The 26,749-nt window shown below is 38.9% G+C and overlaps 1 protein-coding gene and 1 pseudogene across 8 annotated transcripts; one reads left to right on the top strand and one right to left on the bottom strand.

The window, feature by feature from the left end:
• Positions 1 to 2,559: 2,559 nt before the first annotated feature.
• LOC308491874 (receptor expression-enhancing protein 5-like) lies at positions 2,560 to 3,359 on the top strand (annotated as a pseudogene). The gene has a single exon. The product of its transcript is annotated as a receptor expression-enhancing protein 5-like (transcript).
• A 229-nt stretch (positions 3,360 to 3,588) lies between these two features.
• Positions 3,589 to 18,378, bottom strand: MAT2B (methionine adenosyltransferase 2 non-catalytic beta subunit). Of its 7 annotated transcripts, none has more exons than XM_081036017.1 (8): positions 18,185 to 18,350; positions 10,978 to 11,172; positions 10,356 to 10,467; positions 9,556 to 9,670; positions 9,210 to 9,362; positions 6,098 to 6,291; positions 5,095 to 5,208; positions 3,658 to 4,711 (listed from the first exon to the last, which is right to left on the bottom strand). In XM_081036017.1, the coding sequence occupies exons 2-8, from the start codon at positions 11,007 to 11,009 to the stop codon at positions 4,541 to 4,543; spliced, it is 891 nt and encodes a 296-aa protein (XP_080892143.1). In that variant the 5' UTR covers positions 11,010 to 11,172; positions 18,185 to 18,350; the 3' UTR covers positions 3,658 to 4,540. The 7 variants fall into 7 exon arrangements, with proteins under 7 accessions (XP_080892138.1, XP_080892143.1, XP_080892142.1 ...); XM_081036016.1 differs by lacking the exon at positions 18,185 to 18,350 and adding an exon at positions 15,841 to 16,006; XM_081036018.1 differs by lacking the exon at positions 18,185 to 18,350 and adding an exon at positions 15,841 to 16,006 and having other exon boundaries at positions 3,826 to 4,828.
• Positions 18,379 to 26,749: the final 8,371 nt, after the last annotated feature.

The following is a 26,749-nucleotide window of genomic DNA, read 5'->3' as shown; positions in this document are numbered from 1 at the left end:
GGACAATCAACTCTAATGTGTCTTTTGGAACAGAAATTAATATAAGACCCGGTCTTATTTTACTATAAGACCGGGTCTTAATTACTATATTATGGTAAAATAAATTATTTTACTATAAAAATCTGGGTCTTATATAATTTCTGCTCCAGAAGACGCATTAGAGCTGATTGTCCGGCTAGGTCTTATTTTCAGGGTAACACGGTAAGAGTGCCTATGATATAAAGGGTACGCATGGATCTAACAATGGCTCTCTCCATCACCGATTCTGGTATCTCTAAGGTGCAATGAACCTTAGTAGGAAGAGGCTGCCATGAGTGCTTGCCAGCCTCCAGGATGATGACCCTTCTGGCCCCTCCATCTCCGGTCTCTCAATTGCCTAAAGGCATGACTGAGGGGCTGAGGTGCTTAGCAAATTCATCCCTCTAGCTATACTTTCTTGTGATAAACTTTCACCTAATACACCCCCTCTCCCCGTCCCCCCACACACACCCTAATAGCTTAATAGTACAGACCTCAGGCTTTTTCTCCCAATCAGCCACCAGACAGACCACTGGCAGTCAGAATTCTGCCCTCCACGCAGGGGACTGGAAGACCCTTTTCTGAAGAATCTGACCTGAAAAACCTAAAAATAATGACATTTGTGGTTTCCCCAACTATAAGAGACCGCTCACATTGTCCTGGAATAGTTGTCCTCATTTGTGACGACCTTGCTCCCAGGGAACATTTGATGATGTCCAGACACATTTTTGATTGTCATGACCGGAGAGGTGTGGCTGGTATCTTGTTGAGAAGAGGCCAAGGATACTGTTGGCCTCACAATGTCCGGGTCAGCCTGTCTACACACCGATACTCAGCAATTCCAATTAGCCTTGTTTTTAGTATCTCACTCTCAATCACGGTCAGAGAGCCGAAGATTACCAGACAGCGCAGCAGAGCTTCCAACAGAAACCAGACCAAGCACAAACAAACAAAAGCAGTTTGGAGGAAACAGGTATCTTGAAGCAAAAACAAACAAACAAAATGAAAAAACTTGTCAGGAACAAGTGGTTGAATTGTATTCGATCCCGATTTGATTCTTTTCGCTATATATAACTGCCTTCAAGTCAGAAAATTCCTTTAACCTAGACTTGACTTAAAACCTACTGTCATGGTTACTGCTAACGATATGATCGGGCCCATCTAGTCACTGGCATCAGGGTTGGGGTCACGGATGCTCAGTGGGCTCGTGGAAGCCTGGGTGACGGGGGACTTGACGTCATCAGAATGATTCTTATTGAGGACTTGAACAAATGAGTAAAGGAGCTACAAAGATGGAAAGAAGGCAGTTAAAATAAACCTTATGGAGCAATACCAGAACTGCTGATATCGATGTGAATTTATGGTTCCCTTTTGTAGAGGTGTCAAAAATGTCAAGATCATGAAAGAATTGAGGAACTGTTCCAAGCCGAAGCTAATGCAAGATGATAAATGCAATGAATCCTAGATTTTAAAAACTTATGAAGGACATTACTGGGACAACTGATGAAATGTGAATAGGGTCTGTGGATTAGATGATAGTGTTGTGTTTCGATGTTGCCTTCTGGATTTTGACGGTTATATTATGGGTTTATGTGGAAGTGTGTTATTTTTGGAAAATAGACACAAGTTTATATATAATTAAGTGGGTGATGAGGTATCATGGCTGCAACTTGTTTTTAAATGGTTCAGGGGGAAAAATACTGTATCGTGTGTATATAAAATGAGAAAGAAAATGATAGGATAAATGTAGCTAAATGTTGACAATTAGGGAAACTGGAAGGGAAAATACAGGCATTCTCTATGCTATCACGGCAATTTTTCTCTAAGACTGAAATGTCAAAATGAAAAAAAAAAAAAAGAACATGGACATTGTTTACAACTAATATAGAACAAATTCCAAGGCATATTAAATGAAAAAAAATGCAGAAAAATGTGTATTATGCTCATGCTCCTCTTTGTGTAAATAAAGGAGGACGATTGTGAGTGTATTCTCATATATGCAGAGTACCTCTAGAAACATACCAGAATCTGATCTACATTGGTTGGAAAATAGGTGGCTAGAGGAGAAGGATGAAAAACAGGTTTTTACTCTCTGAAAATCTGAATTGTGTACTACATGAAATGAAGTAACTTGAAAAAAAGCAAAACAAAACCCAGAATGCTTCATTCAATTTAGTGGTTGCCAAATACAAGTGCCAGGCTGGCTGCCGTAAAATAGAAGCACCTAGGGAACATTTAAACCTAGATGAGCAGGCATCAATTCCAGAAATTCTATTTCAGTGAGTCCAGGGTAGGGCTCAGGTATCAGTAAAATTTCCCCAGTTAATTACAAAATATAGCACGGTTTAGGAATTGTTGCTTTAACCAAATCACTCAAATATGATCCTCTCTAAACCCAAAATTCTACGTAAATTAGGAAATTAGAAATACTTTCTGTCCAATGAGAGAATAAGATCATAATGTATGGCAAGAATAACCCACAAGTGAAATAAGAAAATCTAAACCAGGGGGAGGGGTGGTGTGGATCCGGTGGGGACAGGAGGGGGCGGAGTGGGAGGGCAACGTAGACGAGGCTGGCCCCTGCGCGCGCCGCCCATCAGTCACCCTGCTCTGCAGCCACTTGCACTAGGAGTAGCCCAGGGTGGCGGCAAGGCGGTCTCTGCATGTCCGTGGCCATGAGACAGAGGTTCAATCAGTTTCTGCACAAGAACTGCATGACTGACCTCTTGGCCAAGCTGGAAGCCAAGACTGCTGTGAACCGAAGCTACATGGTGCTCAGTGGCATGGGGCTGGTAGCCTTGCACCTGGTGTGCGGTTGTGGAGCCTCTGTCCTTGGCAACCTGACAGGATTTGGCTACCCAGCCTACATCTCAAAGCCATACCGAGTCCCAACAAGATGACACCCCGTGGCTGACCTACTGGGTAGTGTATGGTGTGTGCAGCATTGCCGAATTCTTCTCTGACCACTGCCTGTCATGGTTCCCCTTCTACTACATGCTGACGTGCAGCTTCCTGCCATGGTGCCTGGGCCCCAACCCCTCCAATGGGGCGGAACTGCTCTACAGGTGTATCATCCCTCCTTTCTTCCCGAAGCAGGAGTCCTAAGTAGACAATGTGGTGAATGACCTGAAGGTCAAAGCCAAAGAGACTGCAGATGCCGTCACTAAAGAAGCCAAGAAAGCTGCCATGAATTTACTGGGTGAAAAAAAGAGCACCTAAAGCACTGATGGATAAAAACTTCCTGCCCTCTCTGTATCTTCCTATAAGAGCTTGATGTTGTATTAGGGACTGGTACAATCATTTTAATAATGTTGCTTTGGAAACACTTTTTGATATATTAAAAAAAGGAATGTGTTGTAAAAAAAACAAAACAAAGAAAATCTGAAACCCGAGTTTGCACTGACCCCTGAATAGAAGCCAAGTCATGTAAGTCACTCTACCTTTGTGCTTTCTTCTTAAGGACCAAAGATACTGTTGAGGCTAAGGTCACCTGAGTATTAGTACAGACAATACAGTCAAATACTCTGCATTCTTCAGAAGGAACATTCTGTGTAAATACATAACAAGATTACATAGTCACTTAGTTTTAGTTAAAAAACAATCAGCTAACACAAGTAGATACAATATCTGTAACATTTTAGATCTCCAATGGTAGGTTCACCGTGTTCATTTTATTATTTTGTTTTATATCTTAATGTTAACTATATTCTCTCGTATGCCTGTTACATTAAAGCAACAAAATAACAATTAGTTTAGATGGTTAGTCCTTACATTTAAAAAGAGAAGTAAATACAAAACTAAGCATTACCATGCCAGCAGTACGTATTTATTGTTATTCATGAATGGTCAAAATACTTACAACAAGGCCCATTATTATTAATCACACATAGAAATATCACTTTGTAACATGGAGTGAAAAGGACACTTTTATGTATATTTAAAAAATACATACAGACATGCTCTCTGTCAAGTGCCCACTGCTACAAAAGCAGGAGGCATCAAGCTGCAGGAGCTCCAATATACATACCATGTTGAAATATCTCAAGCATAAAAACTGTACTTAAGTTGCAAAAATAAAGTTTCTTTCTTCAAACATTTTGTTCTGCGCTCAAGCAAAGCAAATCATGAACACCATTGATTTTCATACTACTTAATACACTTTAGAACAAAAAGGTCAACAGTTGCAAAAGTCCTAAAAATGTAGAGGTTATAGGAATGGATAATGTATTTCATCCTGCCACCACCCAAAGAAAGTCTACAACAGACGTTTCATCCTGGCTCATTTAAGAATAATCATCTACTATACTCAGAGCCAGAACCAACAAAATGATGAAAAGAAACATGACTTCAAACAAGGCATTATTGACCGTAGTTTTTTACACAATTTCACTAGTGCAAGGGCATCATTTACCTGAAAGATCATGAATCACAATTAAAGAGCACGCATACAAAACTATTTCCTTTTTTCTTTAAAAAGTGCCACATACTATATTTATCATTACAAAAAAAGACAAGACATACACTAATGAAAGACCGTTTGTCTCCATCTCTTATCAATGAGGAAAGGCCAGAGTGATTCTTTGATTCCAATTCGAAATGGCGTTCGCTGGCCAATGCCCAAGGTCTCTAATTTGGAGCAGTCAAGCTGAGCATTTCTTGGACGTTGTGCTCCTAAGACAGGGCTGTCAGTTATCTTTCAAGAAAAATAAAAGCAAAATATCAAAAATAAATGGAAAGCTACATGTTCAGGTTTTACATTCTCTACTTCATTGTTTTTTTTTACCTCAGTGCAAGAAATCAGATTTGATGCCTGGAAAAATAAAGAAAAAGTCTGCCACAATCAAGACAATAAGTTTTCTATAAACTACACCAATACTTATGGACTTATTTATTATACATGATAATTTAAAGAAAAATAACAATATAAACTGAGAAGATAAAAGCGAAGTCCACTTTGATTACAACCTGAAAATGAAGTTACCAATACTTCCAAAGCAACATGAAAATGGTAGCGATACACACTTCCGTGATGGTTCTGGACTTTCGAAAGGTGAGGATTTAAATGTGTGTACTTACAGGTCTTAAGTGACTGCTGGGGAGGTTGAAGGCATCTGCAATCGCACACGCCATTTCATACTTTGTCATCTGTTCGTTGCCAGACCAGTGAAAAGTTCCTTTAATTGATGGATCCTAACAAGGACACAAATTCAAAATAGTTTCAACTTTTTGAGTGGAATGAAATGGTAGGTCTGACAAGAAACGCAATTTAAAATGTCCAAAAAAGAAATGCATCTCTCCTTTCTGGAATGTTCTCCACAGAAATCTAAAATAGAATCCCTGTAAGTATTCCCAGCTAAACATAAAAAGCAATTTCTAGAATTTAGCCTTGGGAATGTTTTTAAATGAAAATAAAAATGACTCCCATTTTACTTAGTGGGAATCCTAAAAATGATTACAGATTTTATGGAAACACAGCCCAATTTAACGAGTATTTCTAATTATAGTAAGAAGCTAAAAACAAAACTTAAGAACCGTTTTTCAAGATGAGCTAATTAGTCATAACATCCTTAAATACAATTTTTATGTATTAAAAAGTAGTCATATATTTTGTATTCTAAAATAAATCAGTCTCTGATCTTTCTTTTTATGAATATTCTACATAGCTCCAACTTTTCACAAGTTTAAAATTAACTCCTATTCAGCTATCTAAAAAACAAAACAAAAAAACCACATTATTCTTAAGATGGCTGAAATTATAAATACCTATGTAGATTCTTCTTTCACATTACGTAGCTCTTATGAGTACCTTCTTAAAAAACTTCAGATTACTGTTACCCAAAATAAAGATACAAGTGTTCAGTCATATTGCAATAAAACAATGATAAATGGTGTCTGTAGTATTTGAGAAATGAATGTAAACAGAAGAATATGATATTTTTATTATTCACAAATACAGCCTATCTGTAAACTATTTTTGTCTGGTCTTGTAGTTTTAAAAAAAGAGCACTTTAATTTTCATTCATTAACAGGATTTTCCCTGTGATGGAAGTTAGGACATCTTCCTGCCCAAGATTCTCACCAGCATCCTCTTCTCTGCTAGCTGACGACACACCGTGGCTACGTCTTTGACATGTGTGGGGAATCTCTGCTGCCAGTGGTCCATGTTCGCTGATTTGTTGCTGAACTGCACTTTATCAAACATAACAGTCACGGCACTTTCTTCAAGCTTTTCGACTTCTCCATACAGAACAGGAATTCTCAAAACAGCAGCTCCTAGAAATGAAGCAGGTAATATTTTAAAGCTGACTGTTTCTTTAATAACTATGTATGGTGCTAGGACGGTACTAGACTTATTGGGAGGGAACTTCTTAAGTTATATAAATGTCTAACAACTATGTTGTACACCTGAAACTAATATAATATTGAATGTCAACTGTAATTGAAAAAAAAAAGCAAAAACTAGCTGGTTCTGGGCCGGCCCGGTGGCTCTGGAGGTTGGAGCTCCATGCTCCTAACTCCGAAGGCTGCCGGTTTGATTCTCACATGGGCCAGTGGGCTCTCAACCACAAGGTGGCCAGTTCAATTCCTCGAATCCCGCAAGGGATGGTGGGCTTGGCCCCCTGCAACTAAGATTGAACACGGCACCTTGAACTGAGCTGCCTCCCGGATGGCTCAGTTGGTTGGAGCACGTCCTCTCAACCACAAGGTTGCCAGTTCGATTCCTCGAGTCCCGCAAGGGATGGTGGGCAGTGCCCCCTGCAACTAGCAGCAGCAACTGGACCTGGAGCTGACCTGCGCCCTCCACAACTAAGACTGAAAGGACAACAACGTGAAGCTGAACAGCACGCTCCGCAACTAAGATTGAAAGGACAACTTGACTTGGAAAAAAAAAAAAGTCCTGGAAATACATAGTGTACCCCAATAAAGTCCTGTTCCCCTTCCCCAATAAAATATCTTTAAAAAAAAAAATCTAACTGGTTCTTAAGTCTTGATGTAAGATGAAAATACGTGGATTTAAACAATATTGTAGTAGAAAACTTGCAAGACATCAAAATGACACAGCTCACCTATAATGATGCCCATTTAACAAATGTGATCCTAAATGGTTTTAAATATTCTCGTATTTAGGGTATTTCTATGTCTTCATCATTATGATGATTAAAAATAAAACTAAATGCGATAAGTGATCCTTGACTGGATCCTAGCTAAAGAGTAAAATGTAATAAAGGGCATTATTGGGACAATTGGGAAAATTCCTATGAAGACTGTATATTATAGTACAGTAATGTTAAATGTCCTGAGTGTGATAACTGCATTGTAAAGAACATCCTTGTTAGAAGATACACGATGAAGAATCTGGGGATTAAATCCAGTAATTCTTAATGAGTTCAGAAAAAAAAATGTATATGTACACAACACATGTGGCAAAACATTAACAATTAGTGAATCCATATAAAGGGTATGTGAGTATTCACCACATAAATCTTGAAATCATTAAAGAATTATGGGGCGGCCCTTTAGTTCAGTTGGTTAGAGGGTGGTCCTCTTAGCAACAAGGTTGCCAGTTCAAGACCTGCATTGGTCACTGTAAGGTGCACCCTCCACAGCTAGACTGAAATACCTACTTCACTTAGAACTGATGGGTCCTGGATAAACACACTTAAATAAACAAAACGATTTATGAGGTATTTTAATTTTATGTTGGTCCCTACTGAGGAGTTACAACAGACCTTTTTAGTTAAATTCACTTAGTGGATAACTGTATGTTAAGTATGTATTCAAGGATAATTTCTGCAGGATAATTTATAATAGGAAAAAAAGCTGAAAAACAGAATGTCTATTAGTACAATATCTATACCAAGGGATGCTTCTCAAGGACATCTTAGGCAGTAGTTTTTGTGCAGGGGATCGTTAAATCAAGTACTATGCAGCCACTGATAGGAAAAAGACACCTAAGAGATGGCTCCATAAGTACTGAAATGCAAGTATGTGGGGGGAAAACAGATCACAAAACAACAAGCATATATTTTTTTAAAAAATCACAAAAGGCACTTTCATACGTAACCAAATTTGGTGCTTCTCTCTGAGGTAGCATTATAAAAGAACTTATACTATTTACAATTTTATATTTTTAAATTTTTTTCCAAGGAGGTTATACCTTTTATAACCAGCACATATACATGTATGTATGTATAGACAAATACACATAGGAAAAAAAGAGAAACCACACAAATAACAAAATACCTCAATCTAAGGGAATTATATTGACCAATTTTTTTAAATTAGATCACAAAATTTGTACTATATGATTTGTTCTCTCTATATAACGATATTTATGTATACACTGATAGCGGAAAAAAGTCTTGAAGGATTCATAAATTTTTCAAGATTTCTAAAATTCTTAATTTTCTTTTTTATTAACTACATGCTCTAATTTTTCTCCAATGATTTGTGATTCTTGATTAATTAAATACACACACACACACACACACACACACACACTTATACTTGGGGTGCCAAAAAATATATATACACATTTTAGAGATGCTATCTATGTAGTATTACTTTTCGAAGTTGAATTATGGTAGCAATGTGTAGTATGACGTTCGATCAAAAGATAGCGTTAATCAAATGAATGCTAGCGTCACCATGTGACAGGCAGGACAGTCAAAGAAAATGGCGGAAGCACACTTGTTGTTCGAGCAGCACAAGACCATTTTGAACTGGTATTTGAAAATCGAGAACATTCTCCTGACTTAATACACCTTGACTTCTACCTATGGTGGACCTTAAAGGATGTGGTGTACTGTAGAAAACCGGCTACACTGGAGATACTTTGGGAAGAAATTGAAGTGGCATGCACAGAGATACAAGTGGACATTTTGGTCAACGTTGCTCGAGCAGTAGTTTGCCATAATCAGAAGTGTCTGGATGCTGATGGTAACCACTTGGGGCACCTCTTGTAATTGCAGAAGTCAAATGTGACTTGTATTCATCTTTTGTTATTGGTATATATTGAGTACTACCATTTGAATACAGTTTTTTCCTTTCTTAAAATGTGTATACATTTCTTTGGGCACCCTCTGTACGTACATACATATGTATATATGTATGTATGGACGTGTATAAAAAAATGAACAAAAAGGAATCCTCAAAAACAATCAGGAGCTGAAGAGATGGCTGTTTCTTACCTAAATTGTTCTGTAGGACAGCTTTTTCTCCTTCTAATTTTGTTTTGCCATAGAGATTTAGGGGACTTGGTATGTCTTCCTCTCTGTAAGGAGGATTTGTTCCATCAAATACATAATCTGAGCTAATATAGATTAGAAAGGCTCCAATTGCAGCTACAAAAAAAGACAGAAAGGAATCTCTTAAATTAGTATATGACATTACTCTTTCCTCTTCACTGGAATTGATGTAATGGCTTATTCATCATATATAAAAACAAATGTCTTACGAGCAATCCACAAAACTTTAATCTTTACAAACTCAGAGATCATTTAATATCTCATAAAGATTTTATACAGTCATCATTACCTGCTTCCTTTGCTAAATTCCCAGAAGCGTCCACATTAAGTTGAGCCGCAGCATCTGGATGATTTTCTACAACATCTGGCCTTCTCTCTGCTGCACAATGTACTATGACATGGGGCTGGAAGTTAAGTATTGATTTTTAACCCAAAAAGGAATATAACAGGAACTGAATCCTTCCAACAGTAAATTAATTTGTAGAAAAATCATTGTAATTTTTGAGGTTGTTTTCCCATGTTTCCTTTTTTCAAGGTTCGAACTTCCTTTAAAAGGAAAGAGCCACTGAGTAAGCCCTAGGCAAAACCAGTCAATCCTCTAGGTCAACAGCTCTAGTTCTCAATCAAAATAAGCTTCATCCCCTCATTTGGATGGGAGAAAAGAGCTATCATTTGTGTGATTAATATGTGTAATTAATATGGCCTAAATAATAAAAAATCTGTTAAAGGAAAAGGAATACCAATTGCAAATCAAATTCATAAATTCAAATCTTAGACCGATCATTTAAAGAAAATCAACTATCCATAAAAATTATATTCCCAGTTGAGCATTTCGTATGTCGCCTATATACTAAGCACTGTGCAGAGAGCAAGGATTTCATAATCAAGTGGAAAAGACAAATATGTGAAAAGACTGTTTGACTATATTGTGACAGACATCAAGATAGAGGAATGCAGAGGGTCCTTTGGAGAGAAGAGGCACCTATTTCCCAGAAGAGCTGAGCCAGAGCTAATATTTGGGACAATCACGGACAGGACAGGCAAGGCTACGTTGTACCCACATACCAAATGTCCCCCTCAACAACTCACTACTTGAGGGAGCACGATCGTAGCTGTTTTCAAACTTGAATGTGCACAGTCTGGGGTGCTTCTTAAAATGTAGAGTCCTGGGTCCCACCACCGACTTACTGAATTAAAATCTCTGGGAAAGAGAGGCCGAAGAACAAGTTGCCCAAAAGATTCCGATGCAAGTGTTACTTGAAACACATTTTTAGAAAGAACCTGCATGCTCCATTTGATTAGAGGTGGAACCAAACCTATTTTTTTCTGTGGTACTATGACCACGGCCAACAAGTTCTTTAACCTCTCTAAGCCTTTGTCATCTCTAAAATGGAGATAATGTTATCTATTTTGTAAGGTTTACAGGTAATATTAAAGGAACATTTGCATAGGAAGTGGTACTTACAAGAGTACTTCATAAACACAAGCTTTTTATAAAATGCTTCATATTTCTGTCTTTTGCCAACACGTCTCAACCTAATCTTCTCAAGGACTGCATACACTCTGCCATGCTAAAAAAAAGTGCACTGGATATTGCTACCTAACAGGTTAGAGCTTAAGTACAGTAACTTCCTTGAGAGCAATGCTTTCTGTATCTTCTAGATGATTCTTAATATAGTTTACAGGTGTGTTAAAATACACTAAACCATACCTGAAAATCATAAATGATGTGATGAACTGCATCAGAATCCAACAGATTAACCTGTTCAAACTTTGGTCTTGCTCTCCTAAAACCACATCCTAAGGCATGCCAATTATTCTGCTGAAATTCTTTGTACACAGCTCTGCCAAGAAGCCCAGTGGCACCAGTAACCAGGACCCGCCTGTTGGGGATGTTAACTTCCTCCTAAAGGGTAAAGAGGGGAGAAAAAGGATTATTTACTGTGTTACTATTGTGAAAAATAAAAAAAATTCCTTACACACCAAAATTAAAAGGAACTACTATTTAGCAAACAATTTAAGTTGTATTTGCAAGGCATAGTGTCTCAAATTTCCCTTCTTTCCAAGATGAGTAACACCAATTTCCTTCCAGATTCTTGAATAAAGTCAATATTTGCTATTAAAAAAACAGAAGTTTTATTATATTTTATCCTCTTGAAGCCTTATTATTTGAAGTGTTGTTATAATCACCTAATTCTGAACTGTCAAAAACTTTAAATATGCATACAATAACCAAAGATCTTTTTTTTTTCAGTCCTTATTCAGCAGAATAACTTAGCAGACTACATACACATTTACAAAAAAGAAAAGGCCACCAAAATCAGGTATTTTTATCATAGGAAAAACCTGAAATGAAAGAGACAGCATAAAGGTAAGTTCTAAAATACTTTTTTCTTTAGTTCAACCAGTTTCAAGACATTTTAAAAGTTGAAGGAAAATTCATCTAGACTCTGTTGCCAAAACTCCACTCTAAGTGAAGACTTATGAAAATAAGGATTTCGGCCAGCAAAATATTTTCTTTGAATTTTGGCAAGAAAACAACTCTACAAAGACTGAATTGTGAAGAGGCAAAAACATGCCAAGTCTAGCACAGATACACTCAGAAAAATTTACACAGGACAAATACCATAGAGATCTCCAGGAAAATACTATTTAGAGCTATGATTCGGTCTCTTCTATTTCTCACTTTTTACGTCACTCTAAGAAGCAAAGAACCAGACAGCAGTTCTTAGGTCAGTGGTTCTCAGGACCAGGGTATGGATCAGAAAAGTCTGGAAGGCTCTCAGATAATATGCATTTCTAACAAGTGTGGTGCTTGAGAACTACACTTTGAGAACTGTAATCTTGAATTACAGGAAAGTGCAACGCTTTCTTAAAGATAAATTTCTCTTTTAAACAAGCCCAAAAATTGCCATCTACCTTTCTAAAAGTGACATCTTTCCTCCTTTCTCGGTTAAAAAGGAAAATTAGAAAAAAGTTAAAAACAAGCATTATGCAAGATATAAAGGTTACTACAGTAGATTAAGATTCCTAGATACTTCACTGAGTCTGTAAAACACAGTTTCCTCTTTTTAACATCTCGGTTAAATGAATGAAAAAGATGTGCATCGTATGAAATGTGTCAGTTTGGCAGTGTTTTCTGCTTTTCAGTGCATCTTTAAATAAGGGCCCAGATGACCTTATAATCAAGAGCTTCTTAGATGTGATGTACAGTATTGTTACAAGCACAGCAAGGCATTTTAGGCAATATAATACACTTAACTTTTAAAAAGGATGGGAGATGCATGGAAAAAATACAACCTTATATCCTTACACCCTGGGGAAATGTGGTCAGATGTCAATGCTCAAGAATTTTCTTTATTCAAAGAGAAAAGATCTGAAATGCAAGCACTTTTCTGAAACAGAAATGATTCCAGACAATCTTATATTTGAAAACTATCAAGTGTTATATAAATCTATTACCATATCTTCTGATCATAATCATGTCTTTTGATCATAAAAATAGCCTTGTTACGCAGAGCAGATAGGTTTCCAAAGTGAGGAACCTGAAGTGTAGAGATGTTAAAAGTTTTGCCCACTGTAAAAGGGAAAAGGTTATGACAAGAACTTAGGTCTTCTTGCTTTATGGTCCAGCCAAATACATTCTGAACTTTGTCTCAATCTTTTGAACTTGTATTTGGAATCATGAGAATTAAGTTTTATCTGCTCTGTCACCAACTGTGGTACTGAGAAGTTACTCCATGTCTACTGATCTTATAAACGAAGCATTTGGACAAGAAGACAAGGATCTTCCAGCTTTCCAGTTCTACAATGCTAATATTTTCCATATTATCCTTACCACAAAGGGGTCTGAAGAGTGTGAATTTACCTACATAAAGTAACTTTTACTCTTTTCACACAGTCTCTCTAGAGACTCAATGAGTATCTTCTGTCACAGTATAGGAACCAAAAGATTTTTCCATTTCAATTACAAGTGTATTGGTGGTTGGCAAATAAAAGGTGCATCACTCTGAAATTAAAAGATGCCAAACGAAAATAACTCTTCTGTTTGTGAGTTTCTATATAAACAGAACCTTACCTAAGCTTTTTAAAGCATACTGTTTTGTTTGTTTTATTTCTAAAAGAAATAGTCCTCTGAAAATTACTTTGGACCATTACTCTACAAATTTAGTTCTGCAAAACTGAGGAATGTCCAAACACCCTAAGGAACTCAGAATGGAAGACTAAAAAGTTGTTTAGTTAATCCAAACCACAAGAAAGAGTTGAAAATATTCTGTCTGCCTGAAAAGTCTACTTTCTCAATTTTTATTGCCTTACAGGTAAATTCTATCAAACGGCGCTTTAAGTTACTCTGAACATATTTGCCTCTTATCGTATAAACTCTTTAGATGTACAGAATTCAGTAACTTCAGGTGACCAGATTTACAGACACCAAGGAAATTCTTGAAAAATTAAACAAATATAAATAAATGTAGAACTACCACTCTTCTTATGCAAATCAACTCAAATAAACTGTATACGTAATGCAAGATAAATGACACCTTCAGAATGATCCAAAACAATACTCTGGGATTTCTAATTTAGCATACTTGCATTAAAAATATCCTAGAAAAAGTAGGGTGAAACATCACTAATGTCTAAAGAGAGATCTTCATAAACGTTAGTAATAAATATAACAATACTTTGCTATTTTAAGGACATCTTAAACTTAGTGAAGTTTTTAACTGATCCTCACAACGTTCCTGTCAAGGCAGATCTTTGGGTAGACATTCCTGGACTTTAAAACACTTTTTAAGATCCCATGATTACTTAGATGACACTGGTCTAACTCCTACTGTCACCCTATTGTAGGCCCCAGCCAGTATTATTTTTAAAAAACCACTACTGTTTCTCTTAACATAAGCTATAAGACAGCCCTCATTCTCACAAGTGAGTTTTAATTCTATACATGTTTTGAGAGGAGCAAATACATGCGAAGCTTCCTGGTTGTACCACTGGTAATAAAGGAAACCCCATTTTCATTAGGCTCCTGAACGCCTACCGTGAAACCCGCTGTATATACGCACATGCACACACCGACGTGTATGTAGACACGCGAGCTGCAACGGGTAACAAGTCCTGAGCACTATCTGGGGCACACAGGAACGACATACAGGGGTACATAGCCCGTCTATTCTAACTTGACCCTCAACACCCCACAGGTACTCGTAATCACTGTACCCTCTACATTTCGCAGGTGACAAAAGTTTGCGTTACCAGAAGCTGCCACCTCCCGTCATACCCACAAGACAAACTGGTCGGGAGATTACCAGTCTTCTTATCCCCACGCCAGGTACTGAAGGGAACCACAATGTTGCTACCCTGGAGCCGCTTTTAGGGTACAGATTGTCCGCTATTTAAGAAGCAGGACTCAGAAAACCGTGGAGCCTGCCCCGCTTTCCCGCCCAAGAGAGTCAGACAGAAAAGCCGACGCTGGGAAGGGAGCCGTGGCTTACCGAACGACTTGTACCCCAGCGTTGGTCAGGAGGACCCCAAGCCCAGGAGCTCGGCACCCCACGTGCCGCCGTTTCCGGGCTGCCCAGCAAGGCTCTTTCTACCCCGCGTGGTCCGCCACCCCGGAACCACCTGTCCATCGCTGCTTTTCACCTCTGGAACCTGAAACCCCATCCCACCCCTTTTCTCCTCCGTCCGGAATGTCTCAGACGCCCAGGGCTGCCCCGCTCCCCTTGACATGTTCGTGCTTAGGCGGGTTCCCCAGGAGGAGGTACTGAGCGTTTGACTGTCCTGTTAATCTGTTCGTGTGTTGAGCCCCGCTGGGGAAACGCGGACAGCGGAGGAAACGTATTGTTTTGAACCCGACCAGACGCTCTGTGGCTTGACGGGTGCCGGAGGGCGGGGACGGAATGGGGGGTCTCCTCGCCGCCCCCTCCGCAGTATTCAAAGGCCCAGAAACGGCGACCTGCGTCTGAAGCCCGGGTCCGAACAGCCCCCGAGGACCCCGGGCCACGGACGCCCCCTCTAAGCCTCCGCCTCCTCCTCTGTGACGCGGAGGGAAAACACTCCCGCCGTTACTGAGGTTCCAGTAAATAACGTACGCGCAGCGCACGCCGTAGTTTTAGTCTTTTGTATACGCTAGGAGTCGAGTGAGTTGTCATCTCCGACACTGTTAGGATTCCTGCAAAGCCACCTTCCCCCCTTCTTCCTAAGCTACAAACAGGTAAGGGCGAGGGATACGGACACGGATTTCAAAAAAAAAATAAGGAAAAAAATCAAAGCCGACAGAAAACCCCTCCGCATTCCCGAGAGGGGAGGCTGGAGACTCAAAAAGTGAAAGCCGATCTACTCGATTTCCTGTCGCGGAGGCTGGAAAGGACCGACGGGTGTGTGCCGAGGTAAACAAACGCAATGGCGCCGCCCAGGTCTCCCAGGGCTGGAAGGTGGCGCTGAGCAGACTCGGCGCCAGAAGCTCCGACTCGGGGATGAGGCGCCAGGAAAACAACCCGAACCCCTGAGACCTGGCTCGTCCCCCTCTGCAGCCCCGGTTCCCACGAGACCCCCGGGACGGCTCCTTCACCTCCACCAGCCGGCAGCTCCCGGGAACGAAGTGGATGGAGAGCTCCTTCTCCCGCCCCACCATCTCCGCGGTCTTCACGCGGCCGCCTCAGCGACCGCCACTTCCTCCTGTCCGGGACCGCCGCGGGCCGCAGCTCCGATGCCCTGGGCTCGCTTCCTATAGGTCCAGGCCGGTCCCGGCTCCCGGCTTCCGGCTTCCGCCGCCAAGGTCGCGCCTGTTGATTGGACGCGTTCCGCCAATGCCCCGCCCAAAAGGGGGCGGTGTGCTCGGGTGGCTTTCAGCCCACGCGCCAACTCTTAAAGGGATACACAAAACAAAGGCTTTGGCCTTAAGGGGGGCACAGAAGTTTTGTTGTGAGGGGTTTGTTGATGCGCTTTTTTTTTTCCTTGACTAAGGAAGGATTGAATTGGATCGCCTGGAGATTCAAGTTTGCACACTGTGCTCAGCGCATAAGAATCAAGTGGACATGTAACATATAAACTGGGATAAAACATTTAAAGTCATGGGGCGTGAGGAGAGGGAGAAAGCACAATAGACGTACGTCTCTAGAGCATTAGCAGTGTTTTTGAGAGATTTAGAAAGAGACAACGAATACAAACCAAAGCGTTGGTATCTGCGTCATTAACATCTCCAGAACCAATTTGTCTTTCTGGGATGCTAAAAAGTAGTGTGTGAAATGCCAAAGATGCCAAACTATTTTCAACTAGTTAAACATAAAACAGGAGGCGCAGGTACAGGGATGGGGGATGACTTGTTGGGGTGCCTCTTCAAAATGCATATTCTCAGGCTTGATCAATAATTACAGAATGAGAATCTGCGGTAGTGGAGCCTCGGACTCGACATTTTATGGAGTCAACAGTCAGAATGCCCTTCGAGCAGCTCCGCCTTCAGGGCTGAGCGGGCTGCACCCGCCTGGTCTCCGCAACAACAGAGCTGAAGAAGGAACCGCCGAGGGGTGAAAGTCACGCTCGGCCACTTCTATACTGTGTTTTCTAAGTAGCAAATCAGCTTCAGCCTTAAGTGCTGAGACCCACCTAACCCGCAACTGATTTCCCTTTCACTTCAAAACTGCAAATTCCCGCGCCAGCCAGGATGCCTGTGAAACTTATTCAGACAATAAATGCATACATACATACCTACATACGTAAATAAAACAGCATAAACCGTGTAGGGATCGCCAGTTTTTCCCCGGAACAGTTTGAGTGTTCTTGTCCAGATACACGGGAGACCAAGCCCTGAAAGTCGCCCACAAACGTGACTGTTCTTGGATCTGTCTAAAAGGACCTCATTTTCAAAATCCTTTTTGGTATAATCTTAGAGCTGAAGCCTGAGTGGCCTTTTAAAAAAAGTTTTTCCATGTCTGAGTCCCACGACGTTCCTACCCAACCCCCAACAACTCATTCCTTGTTTATGTAAACATAAAGTTTCTTTGGAACAGTAGTGAAAGCCCAAGGCCCCTTGCTCTCCGATTTTTGTTTTAATCCAGGTTATTACTGTTAATCAGTTTAGTATTATTTAGAAAGTCCTTGGAAGGACTGCCCCATCCCTAAACTGCATGATCTGCAGACAACAAAGAAAAGGGGGGATGGGAATAGGGGAGAAGATTCAAGAGCCTCTGAATTCTCCTCTATAAGAACTGGGTTGTTTTTTAAGTCTCCAATTGCAACCTGTGATGCAATCTACTCTTTCTTGGGAAAAAGAAAAATTAAGTATTGAATGTGAAGATTGAAGGACATGCACATACAACTAACATATTGTTTCTCAGAGCAGCACTGTCTAGAGTGAGAAACTAAAAGTTACTTGCCTACATTTGAGAATCTGGTTTGATACTTGGCAGCTAAAACTTGCGTATAGTTCTAGGGGCACAAACATGAAAGTTTCTATGTGAATAAACAGGCCATCGTTATACAAACAACATCCAAATTAAGTGCTCTGGTTAAGTCGATAAATTTAAAGAGAGCAACCTGGAGCTAAACGTTAACATTAGCACATTCAATTCATGCCAAGACAAAAAAAAAAAAAGGCTAGAGTACATGCTGCAGATAAAAAGTCTTATTTATACAGAATCTTCACTTACATCATTGCATTTAATCTGGTGATTAAATGAAACTGCCGTTCTACATTTTATTTTTGTCAATTAATGAGACTTAGCTGAGTTCTCCATACAGGGTCAATAATTAAAATTGGCTTATTCTTTCAAAGTTATATGCTTTAAAGAAATGAATGACACCCATTTCCGGTGGGTTTTTTGCACACCCTTTCAGCTTTTAGCAGACGTTCACTGGATGCTTTTAAAGAGACTCTAACTTCAGAATGCTTCATCTCCTGAAACGCTAGTTCTTACCTGTTCCATGTTCTCCGGCATTTCAGGCATGGTTCCAAAATTGTCTCAGGAAAACAGATTGGGGATGAATCTCAGCCCCTGCCTCCTTTGGCTGGGTCTTTGTTCTCCCTGCAGTGAGCGCAGGCATGGAAAACGTGAGCGCCAGCTTTACTCGACCTTTGGAATTAGCATTTTGATGCCAATCCCAGAATCTCGTGCAGTTTTCTACATTGCAGTAAACTGGCAGCTGATTCCCTGTGGCAGACTTGAAAATACCCAATGAGAAGTTTCATTTTTAATTGCCAGACAAGTCAAGGTCCTTTAGCAAAACCGTTAGGGGAACCAACTTATTTTTAAGAAACAAACAAAAAACCTTACTGTGAAGACTTGTTGCAATTTTCTCTTGCAGAAGAAAAGCAGGAGCCAGTGGTTAGAAACATTGGAGACCACGCAATCGTTCCTGTTCTGAAATATTTTATTCAGTTACACCTTATTACCACAGAATCTTCAGTAAATTAGTGAAGTTCTCCGGTGCTTCCCCCCGCCCCCCCGCAGTGCTTTCCAATTAACTATTTCAAAGGGCAGTAAATGGCAGGTGGTAACAGCATGCAAAAATTAAAATGCAACAGGTTATTTCCATTAACACTGTCTTGCCCTCTGTGTGAGAAAACTGCAGGTGACGGTAACCCTAAATTTGGCCAAGCACTAAGGATTTTCAGATCAGTGATTCCTAAATCTGCCTGCACCACAGAACCTATGAAACAAATTCATTCTGTAGGGGTGAAGCCCAGCAATATTACTTTTAACAATTTCAAGGGTGATGAATATGCTCAATTAAATTTTGTACCACTGCTCTGGATTATGGCTTTATAACAATTTAACAATAACAACAAAATTGCCATTCAGATAGAGCTAAAAAAAAAACACCAAGAAACTCTACATACTATCCACTTAGATTGCATAGCACATGGTAAACTCTATATGGCTTGCAGAATCTATGAGTAATGAAGAACTTATACATATTCTTAATTGATAAATTAAAATGCAACAAAATTTAAGATTTCTATTCACCAAAAGATAATATTAAGGAAATAAAAACACAGACTGGAAAAAAATAATCTCTATACATATGTCTGCAAAGGATTTATATTCAAAATATTTAAAGAACTAAAATTCAATAATCTTAAATCATTTTTAAAATGGACGTAAGTTTTGAGTAGATACTTCACAAAGTGAAGACAGAACGGCCAATAATCACATAAAAATGTTAGCTAGGGCCAGGGTCTCAAGGTCCAGGTGGTTCTTACTAAATGCTGTTGCTAAATGTTAAAATGTGGCACAGTTTTTTTGCACACAAAGCTCTAACCAGGTGAAGGTGACATGAACCGAATCAGATAGGTTTAGCCAACTGCAAAAAAAGAAATCAACATGTAATTGACCAAAAAGTGTATATAAGCAATGACTTAGCCTCCCTTCAAGGAGAAAGAGCTTTGGAGAAAGATGCTCAACATCAGAGAAATATACTCGTAAATTACAATCACATTAAAATACCATTATATATCTAACAGAATGGCTAAAATTAAAAAGACTGAGACTCTCATATGATAACAAGCATTTTGAACAACTAGAATCTAGAATGCTCATTGATTGCTAGTGGGAGTATAACATAATACAACCACCTTAGACAACTTGCAGTTTATTATAAAGTAAACATACACCTACTGTTAGGCACAGCTGGGAAGACCAACATTGGTCTATTAGAATTTATTTGTTGTGTTTGAGCTGCAGGAGGTCAGGTTAGAAAAGGCCATAATCTCTCCGAGGAAAAAGGGGTATGGAGTTTTACAGGAGGGGGTAAACGAGGCTGGTCCCCTTCAATAATACTTCAGGGTCTTTTCCTTCCTTTGTCTCTCATAATAAAGGGTTTTGGGGCATGACTATGCCTTCCTGCCCCACATCCTGGCTCCCATGCCACAATCCAGAATGCCCAGGTCCAGTTGATCATAAGCCCCTAGGAGACAAACTCAAGTCAGCAGGTGCAAGGCACAAAGCAAGACAAGATGGCTTCTAGGATAAGGTGGTTTCTCCAGGTCTAAGGCAAATACAAGCCAGCAGGTACAAGACACAAGACGGCTTTTAAGATAAGATGGTTCAAGACAGCATGTACAAGGTACAAATGGCTTTGAAGATAAGATGGTTTCTGCTCCTGGCCTAACAATGGCCTAACACCTATTCTGTGACCCAGTAATTCCATTTCTAGGTAGGTACTTACCCAAGAAAAATGAAAGCACAGAGCCATAAAGACTTGTGCAAGAATATTTATAGTAGCTTAACTCAAATAACCTAAAGCTGGACAGAACCCAAACATCTAGCAACAGATAAACAGACAAATTGTGGTATATCCATACTGTGGAATATTGCTGAGCTCTACAACGAAATAAATTATGTGAATAAGTCTCACAATCATTAAGCTGAGAAAAAGAAGCTGGACACAAAAGAGTATGATTCCATTTATATGAAATTCTAAAGTAGGTGAAACTAATCTCTAGTGAAAGAAATTATCTTGCCTTGGGGAAAGGGTAGAGACTGCTGGTAAAGGCCATAAATGAACTGTCTGAGGTCATGGAAGTGCTTTACATCTTGATAGGAGTGTGGATAACCAGGGTAGCTGTTCATCAAAACTCATTGAACTATAACAATTAAGACCTGTTCACTTCACTCTCTGTATTATTGTATGTAATTTATACCTCAATTTTAAAACAATAATAGTCATATTTTGGATCATCTAGGTAACAATCTTAGTCTGAGTCAACAATTTCCAGGATACTAGATTGAGGTAGTGTTAACCATTGCATTGGGACTGAGTGAAGAACTAAATGGACAGTATATAAATTCCTAAATTCATCGAGAGCTAAGAAATCAAGATCTTTTTTCCTTGGTAGGGTATGCCTACATTAGTCAAGTTTGTGAAATATATCTCTAAGTGATTATGATACCCCAAGGGCAAGAAAAAGAGTTTTGTTTCTTCTTGTTTGCAGCCTTCCCTCTTTTTGTAAACTACCCTCTGCTTCGGCCTTCCCAGCAGTTCCCATTTCTGTAACTGGGACACCCACATGAATGGCTTTGACCCAATCTCTTTTGCAACCTATAGTTTCTCCATTCCAAGTGCATAAAAGGAATCTTTACCTGTATGTTCCTCTGGCATATCAAACTCATAGGTCCAAGAAACTAAAAGTAAATTTCATCTTAATTAACCATCTTGTTCCCCAACCCCAATCTTCCTCTTAACCTCCCAGGTTGGTGTGAAAGATACTCTTATACTAATTAACTCAGCTAGACTCAAATATGCATATGGTAACTTATTAGGGGACAAACATAAATTAAAAACGACTCATTAAAAACATGAAGGCTGGATTCCTACTTCACTTATACTAACAAATTCTTGACAGATTAAAAATGTCTAACTAAAATGTGGAACAAAAGTACTAGAGGAAAATGTGTAGCATAATCTTGCAGTGCGGAAGCCTTTGTTAAAAAGTTTTGAGGGTGAAAGTTGTCCTGAAAGAAAGGGTGTATGGAGCCACACGCTAACCGGAAAAAAGACCAGGTTCTGGGGCATGCAGTCTACACCAGCAGCACAGGACTAGATGGAGAAGACAAACATACCCCCATCCTGGGATGGACGGGGCTCTTTTATACAATGAGTTTGGGGAAGACAGATTAATTTGGATTGAAAAGATTTACACTGGCTATAGATGGGTGGGGGGATGAGTGGGAAAAGGTGATGAAGGGACATTTTGGGATATTAATGGAATGAAGAAGTATAATCCTCCCCTTGAAATTACTGTATTTTGAAGAACAATAGAAGGTGCTACAAAGAATAAAGGCAGAAGTTGTGAGTACACATCTATTCATGTTGGCAAATTTAATAGAGGACAGATGAGGAAGTTCCTGTCCAATGGCTTCCGTTTTCAGTTAATTATGTAGTAATGCCATCAGCTGAGGGTGGGGAGGCAGGAGGGAAACTTGAGTCAGAACTTTGACTAGAGGCCTGAGCTAAAACATTTATAACTTTTTTGCTAATGTAGGGGAATTAAAATTTTTTATTATAAACATTTTCAAACTTACACAAAAGTGTAATGAATAGCCTAACGAACATCCTTATACTATCCTTATACTTATCCTTATACTATCCAAATTTTGTTAGTTCTCTTTTCATCTAAATCAGCCCTCCTTTTTTCTTTATTACACCTTTAATTTTTTAGAGCAGTTTTAGGTTCACAGCAAAATTGAGGGGAAGGTGCAGAGGTTTCCCAAATATACCCTGCCTTCATGTCTGCACAGTGTCCCCCACTATCAACATACGTTACAATTCATGAACCTACATGGACACATCATTATCACCCGAAGTCCACAGTTTACTAGGGCTCAACTCTTGCTGTTGTACATTCTATGAGTTTAGACAAATGTATGACATGTATCCATCATTGGGGTATCATGTAGCGTAAGTTCACTCCCCTTTAAGTCCTCTGTGCTCTACCTAGTCATCTCTCCCTCCCCTCAACCCCTGGCAACCACTGATCTTTTCAATATCACCATAGTTTTGCCTTTTCCAGAATGTGAGAGTTGGAATCATACGGTATGTAGTGTTTTCAGACTGGCTTCTCTCACTTAGTAATATGTATTTAAAGCTCCTCCTCCTTGTCTTTTTATGACTTGGTAGCTCATTCTTTTTAGTGCTATTATTCCATTGTTTGGAAGTACCACAGTTTATTTATGCATTCATACAATGATGGATATTTAGGTTATCCCCACATCTTAGCTATTGTAATGCTGCAATGAACATGGGAGTGCAAATATCTCTTTTGAGATCCTCATTTCCATTATTTGGGATAAATACCCGTAAACGGGATTGCTGGATCCTATGGTAGTTCTATTTTTAGTTTTTGAATAACCTCCATACTATTTTCCATAGCGACTGCAACATCTTACATCTCCACCAACAGTGTACAAGCATTCCAATTTTTCAACATTCTCGCCAACATTTATCTTTCGTTTTTTGATAACAGCTATCCTAACAGGTGTGAGGTGATATCTCATTGTGGTTTTGATGTACATTTCCCTGATGATTAGAGGCCCTAAGCATCGCATCTTTTCATAAACCCGCTGGCCATTTGTATGTAGCCTTTGGATAAATGATTGTTCAAATTCTTGCCCATTTTTAATCAGGTTATTAGTTTTTTTTGCTATTGAGTTGTAGGAGTTCCTTATATATTTGGGAAATTAACTCCTTATCTGATCTGTAGTTTGCAAATATTTTCTCAAATTTTGTAAGTTGTTTTTTCATGGTTTTCCTTTGTCATACAGAATCTTTTTAGTTGGATGAAGTACCACTTGTCCATTTTCGCTTTTATTGACTGTGATTTTGGTATCACAACCAAGAAATCATTGCCAAGACCAATGTCAAGAAGCTTTCCTCCTAATAATTTCTTCTGGTAATTTTACAGATTAAGGTCTTTAATCCTTTTTGAGTTGTTTTTTGTGTATGGTTTATGATAACGTTCAAATTTCATTCTTTTTCTTTGGATATCCAGTTCTGTCGACACTATTTGTTGAAGAGACTATCCTTAACCCATGTGTATTCTTGGCACTCTCAGCTAGTTTCTGGATTTCTCACAAAGGGAATGTGTTTCTGTATCATTGTTGAACCAGTGTCTATGGAGGGAAGGAGGGTCTAGGGTTTTCTAACACGTAATCTTGGTGATGTCACCTCTCAGCTTGGTGTCTCTTTTAATACCCTTTTACTTTTCAGCTATTTTTGTCTTTAAGTTTGAAGTGAATTTTTGTAGGCAACATATACTCAGTCTTGCTTTTTAATTTGATCATTTCTGTATTTTAATTGGGATATATAGACCATTTATTTATCTTTAATGTTCACTATTGATATGGTTAAGTTTAAATTCACCGTATTGCTGTCTGATTTCTATTGGCTCCATTTGTCCTTTGTTTTCCTTTCCCTCTTTTTCTACCTTCCTTTGAATTAACTGAATATTTTTTATGATTCTATTTTATGGGCTTATGGCTGCAAGTGTTTTATGTTAGTGATTGCTTACTTAGGGTTTCTATTATTAACTATCACAACCTATCTTTAAGTAACGTTATATTACGCAACATATAGTGGAAGAACCTCACTATCACAAAATTCCATTTTCTCCCCTCCTGGGCTTTGAGCTATTGCTGTCATGCTCAATTTTTACTATGAGTACACTCCAAACTACGTTGTTGATATTTTGTTTAAACAGTCAATTGTCTTTTAAAGAGAGTAAAGTAATACCGCGTTGCCTTGAAAATAAGACCTAGCCGGACCATCAGCTCTAACTCGTCTTTTGGAGCAAAAGTTAATATAAGACCTAGTATTATATTTTATATTATTTTATACTATATCATATTATAAAGATCCGCTCTTATATTACATTAAAGTAAGACCAGGTCTTATATTAATTTTTGCTCCAAAAGACGCATTAGAGCTGATGGTCCAGCTAGGTCTTATTTTCAGGGAAACACAGTAAGAAAAGAGTCATGCAGTTACCCATGCAGTTATCATTTCTGGTGCTCTTCATTCCTTAGTGTAGACTCTTATTTCCACTTGGCATTATTTTTCTCCCGCCTGAAGGACTTGCTTTAAGATTTTTTCTAGTGGTGATGGAGATAATTTTAGTTGTTTTTTGTTTTGTTTTGTGTCTGCAAATCACTCTATCATCTTTGTTTCTGAAAATTATTTTTGTTGAGATAGTTCTAGGTTGACAGTTTTTATCATTGCGTTTTAATAATTTGATTGTGATGTTTCATATTTCTTGTTCTTAGGGTTCATTATGTTCCTTGGCTCTGCGGGTGGATAGTTTTCATCATATTTGGAAATGCGTCCACCATTATTTCTTCAAATAATTTTTCTGTCCCTCCTTCTGTCCTCTGGGAACTCCAATTACATATATATCGGCCTGCCTGTAGTTGTTCCAGAGCACCTCGGTGTTGGCTTTTTTTTTTTTCCTACTTTCATTTTTTAACAATTTAAGTATACTTGGTATATAATATTAGTTATATTAGTATCAGGTGTACAATATAGTGACTCAGCATTTTTATACCTTACAATGTGATGACCCACTAAGTCTAGTACCCATCTGTCACTCTGAAAACTTATCACAATATTAGACTATATTCCTTCACCTTTTTCAGACACCCGCATCCCTTTCCCTTGCTCTGCTCATGTTTTGAATCTTGTTTCTGTGTTTCATTTTGGATAGGTCCTGCCACTGTTTTCAGCTTCACTAATCTTTCGTTTTGCAATATCTAATCTACTGTTACTCCCATCGAGTAGTGTAGTTGTTATCTTTATAAGTTAGATTTGGACCTTTTTTTTTTAATGTTACATGTCTTCTCTAAACTGTTGGTATATGTGGAATAACTGTTTTGATGTCCTCTGCTAATTCTAAGCTCTGTGTTAGTTCTGGGTTGATTGATTATTTTCTTCATTATGGGTGATGTTTCCTGCCTCTCTGTATGTCTGGTAGTCTTTCAACTGGATGTTAGAAACTGTGATTTAACTTTTTGGGTATTTGATATTTTTATAATCCTACAAATATTCTTGACCTTTGCCCTGGGATGTAATTAAGTATCTTAGAAATAGTTTGATCATTTTGGGTCTTCCTTTTAAGATTTGTTAAGTGGGACCAGAGCAGTGCTCACTTTAGGACTAATTATAAGTATACTTCATTGATATTGTGGGTTTGGTTCCAGAACATCATAATAAAGCAAATATTGCAATTAAAGAAGTCAAACAAATTTTTTGGTTTCCCAGTGGTGCATAGAAAAGTTATGTTTACACTGTAATCTATTAAGTGTGTCATATCATTGTGTCTAAAAAAAGTACATACTTTAATTAAAAAATACTTTATTGCTAAAAATTGCTAACGATCATCTGAGTTTCAGCAAGTCATAATCTTTTTGGTGCCAATAGACTTGTTTGACATGGGGTTGCCACAAACCTTCAATTTATAAAAAAGCAATATCTGCAAAGTGCAATAAAGTGAAGTGCAGCAAATCGAGGTATGCCTGCCTGTATTTCCCAATACTGAAGCTAAACCTTTCTGTATATCCTACTCAATGCCCTATAAATCATAACTTGGCTGGAGGGTCCAGGCAGTATTTCTAGCCTTGTCTGAGCTTCGAGCATTGTCACTTCTAAATTTTGGGGGGTGGTTCTTTCCCAGGCTTCAGGTAGTTTCCTCACCTGCATGAGTAGTAAATACTTGAAAGACCCTTTGTAGATCTCCAGAGATCTCTGTGTGTACAAGATTTTTATTTCTAGTACTCTGTCCTGCAAATTCTAGCTACTTTGGACTCCCCAGACCTCTGCTCTGTTTTTTCAACTCAGGCAGTTGGGTGGACTCTGCCTGGATTCCCCTTGACTACATCATTGTTTGGAAATTCTCTAATGGCTGTAAATAGGGATCAATTGCAGGGCTCACATTGATTTTTCCCATCTCTCAGGGATTTCTGTCTTTTGTTGTCTTACGCCTAACATCTTGA

Source organism: Rhinolophus hipposideros (genome assembly GCF_964194185.1).
Source record: "Rhinolophus hipposideros genome assembly, chromosome: 23".
Lineage (NCBI taxonomy): Eukaryota > Metazoa > Chordata > Mammalia > Chiroptera > Rhinolophidae > Rhinolophus > Rhinolophus hipposideros.
Note: the sequence above shows the minus strand (reverse complement) of the source record. Positions and strands in the feature narration are given on the sequence as shown.

What these genes read in the sequence shown, in the direction of transcription:
- MAT2B (XM_081036012.1), bottom strand. Translation starts at nt 15,903, where the DNA reads ATGGTGGGGCGGGAGAAGGAGCTCTCCATCCACTTCGTTCCCGGGAGC. An exon ending in GAATTTAGCAAAGGAAGCAG is followed by an intron (nt 9,363 to 9,555) that starts GTAATGATGACT and finishes CTTTTTTTGTAG; the next exon opens with CTGCAATTGGAGCCTTTCTA. An exon ending in CCAGCAGTCACTTAAGACCT is followed by an intron (nt 4,712 to 5,094) that starts GTAAGTACACAC and finishes TTTTCTTGAAAG; the next exon opens with ATAACTGACAGCCCTGTCTT.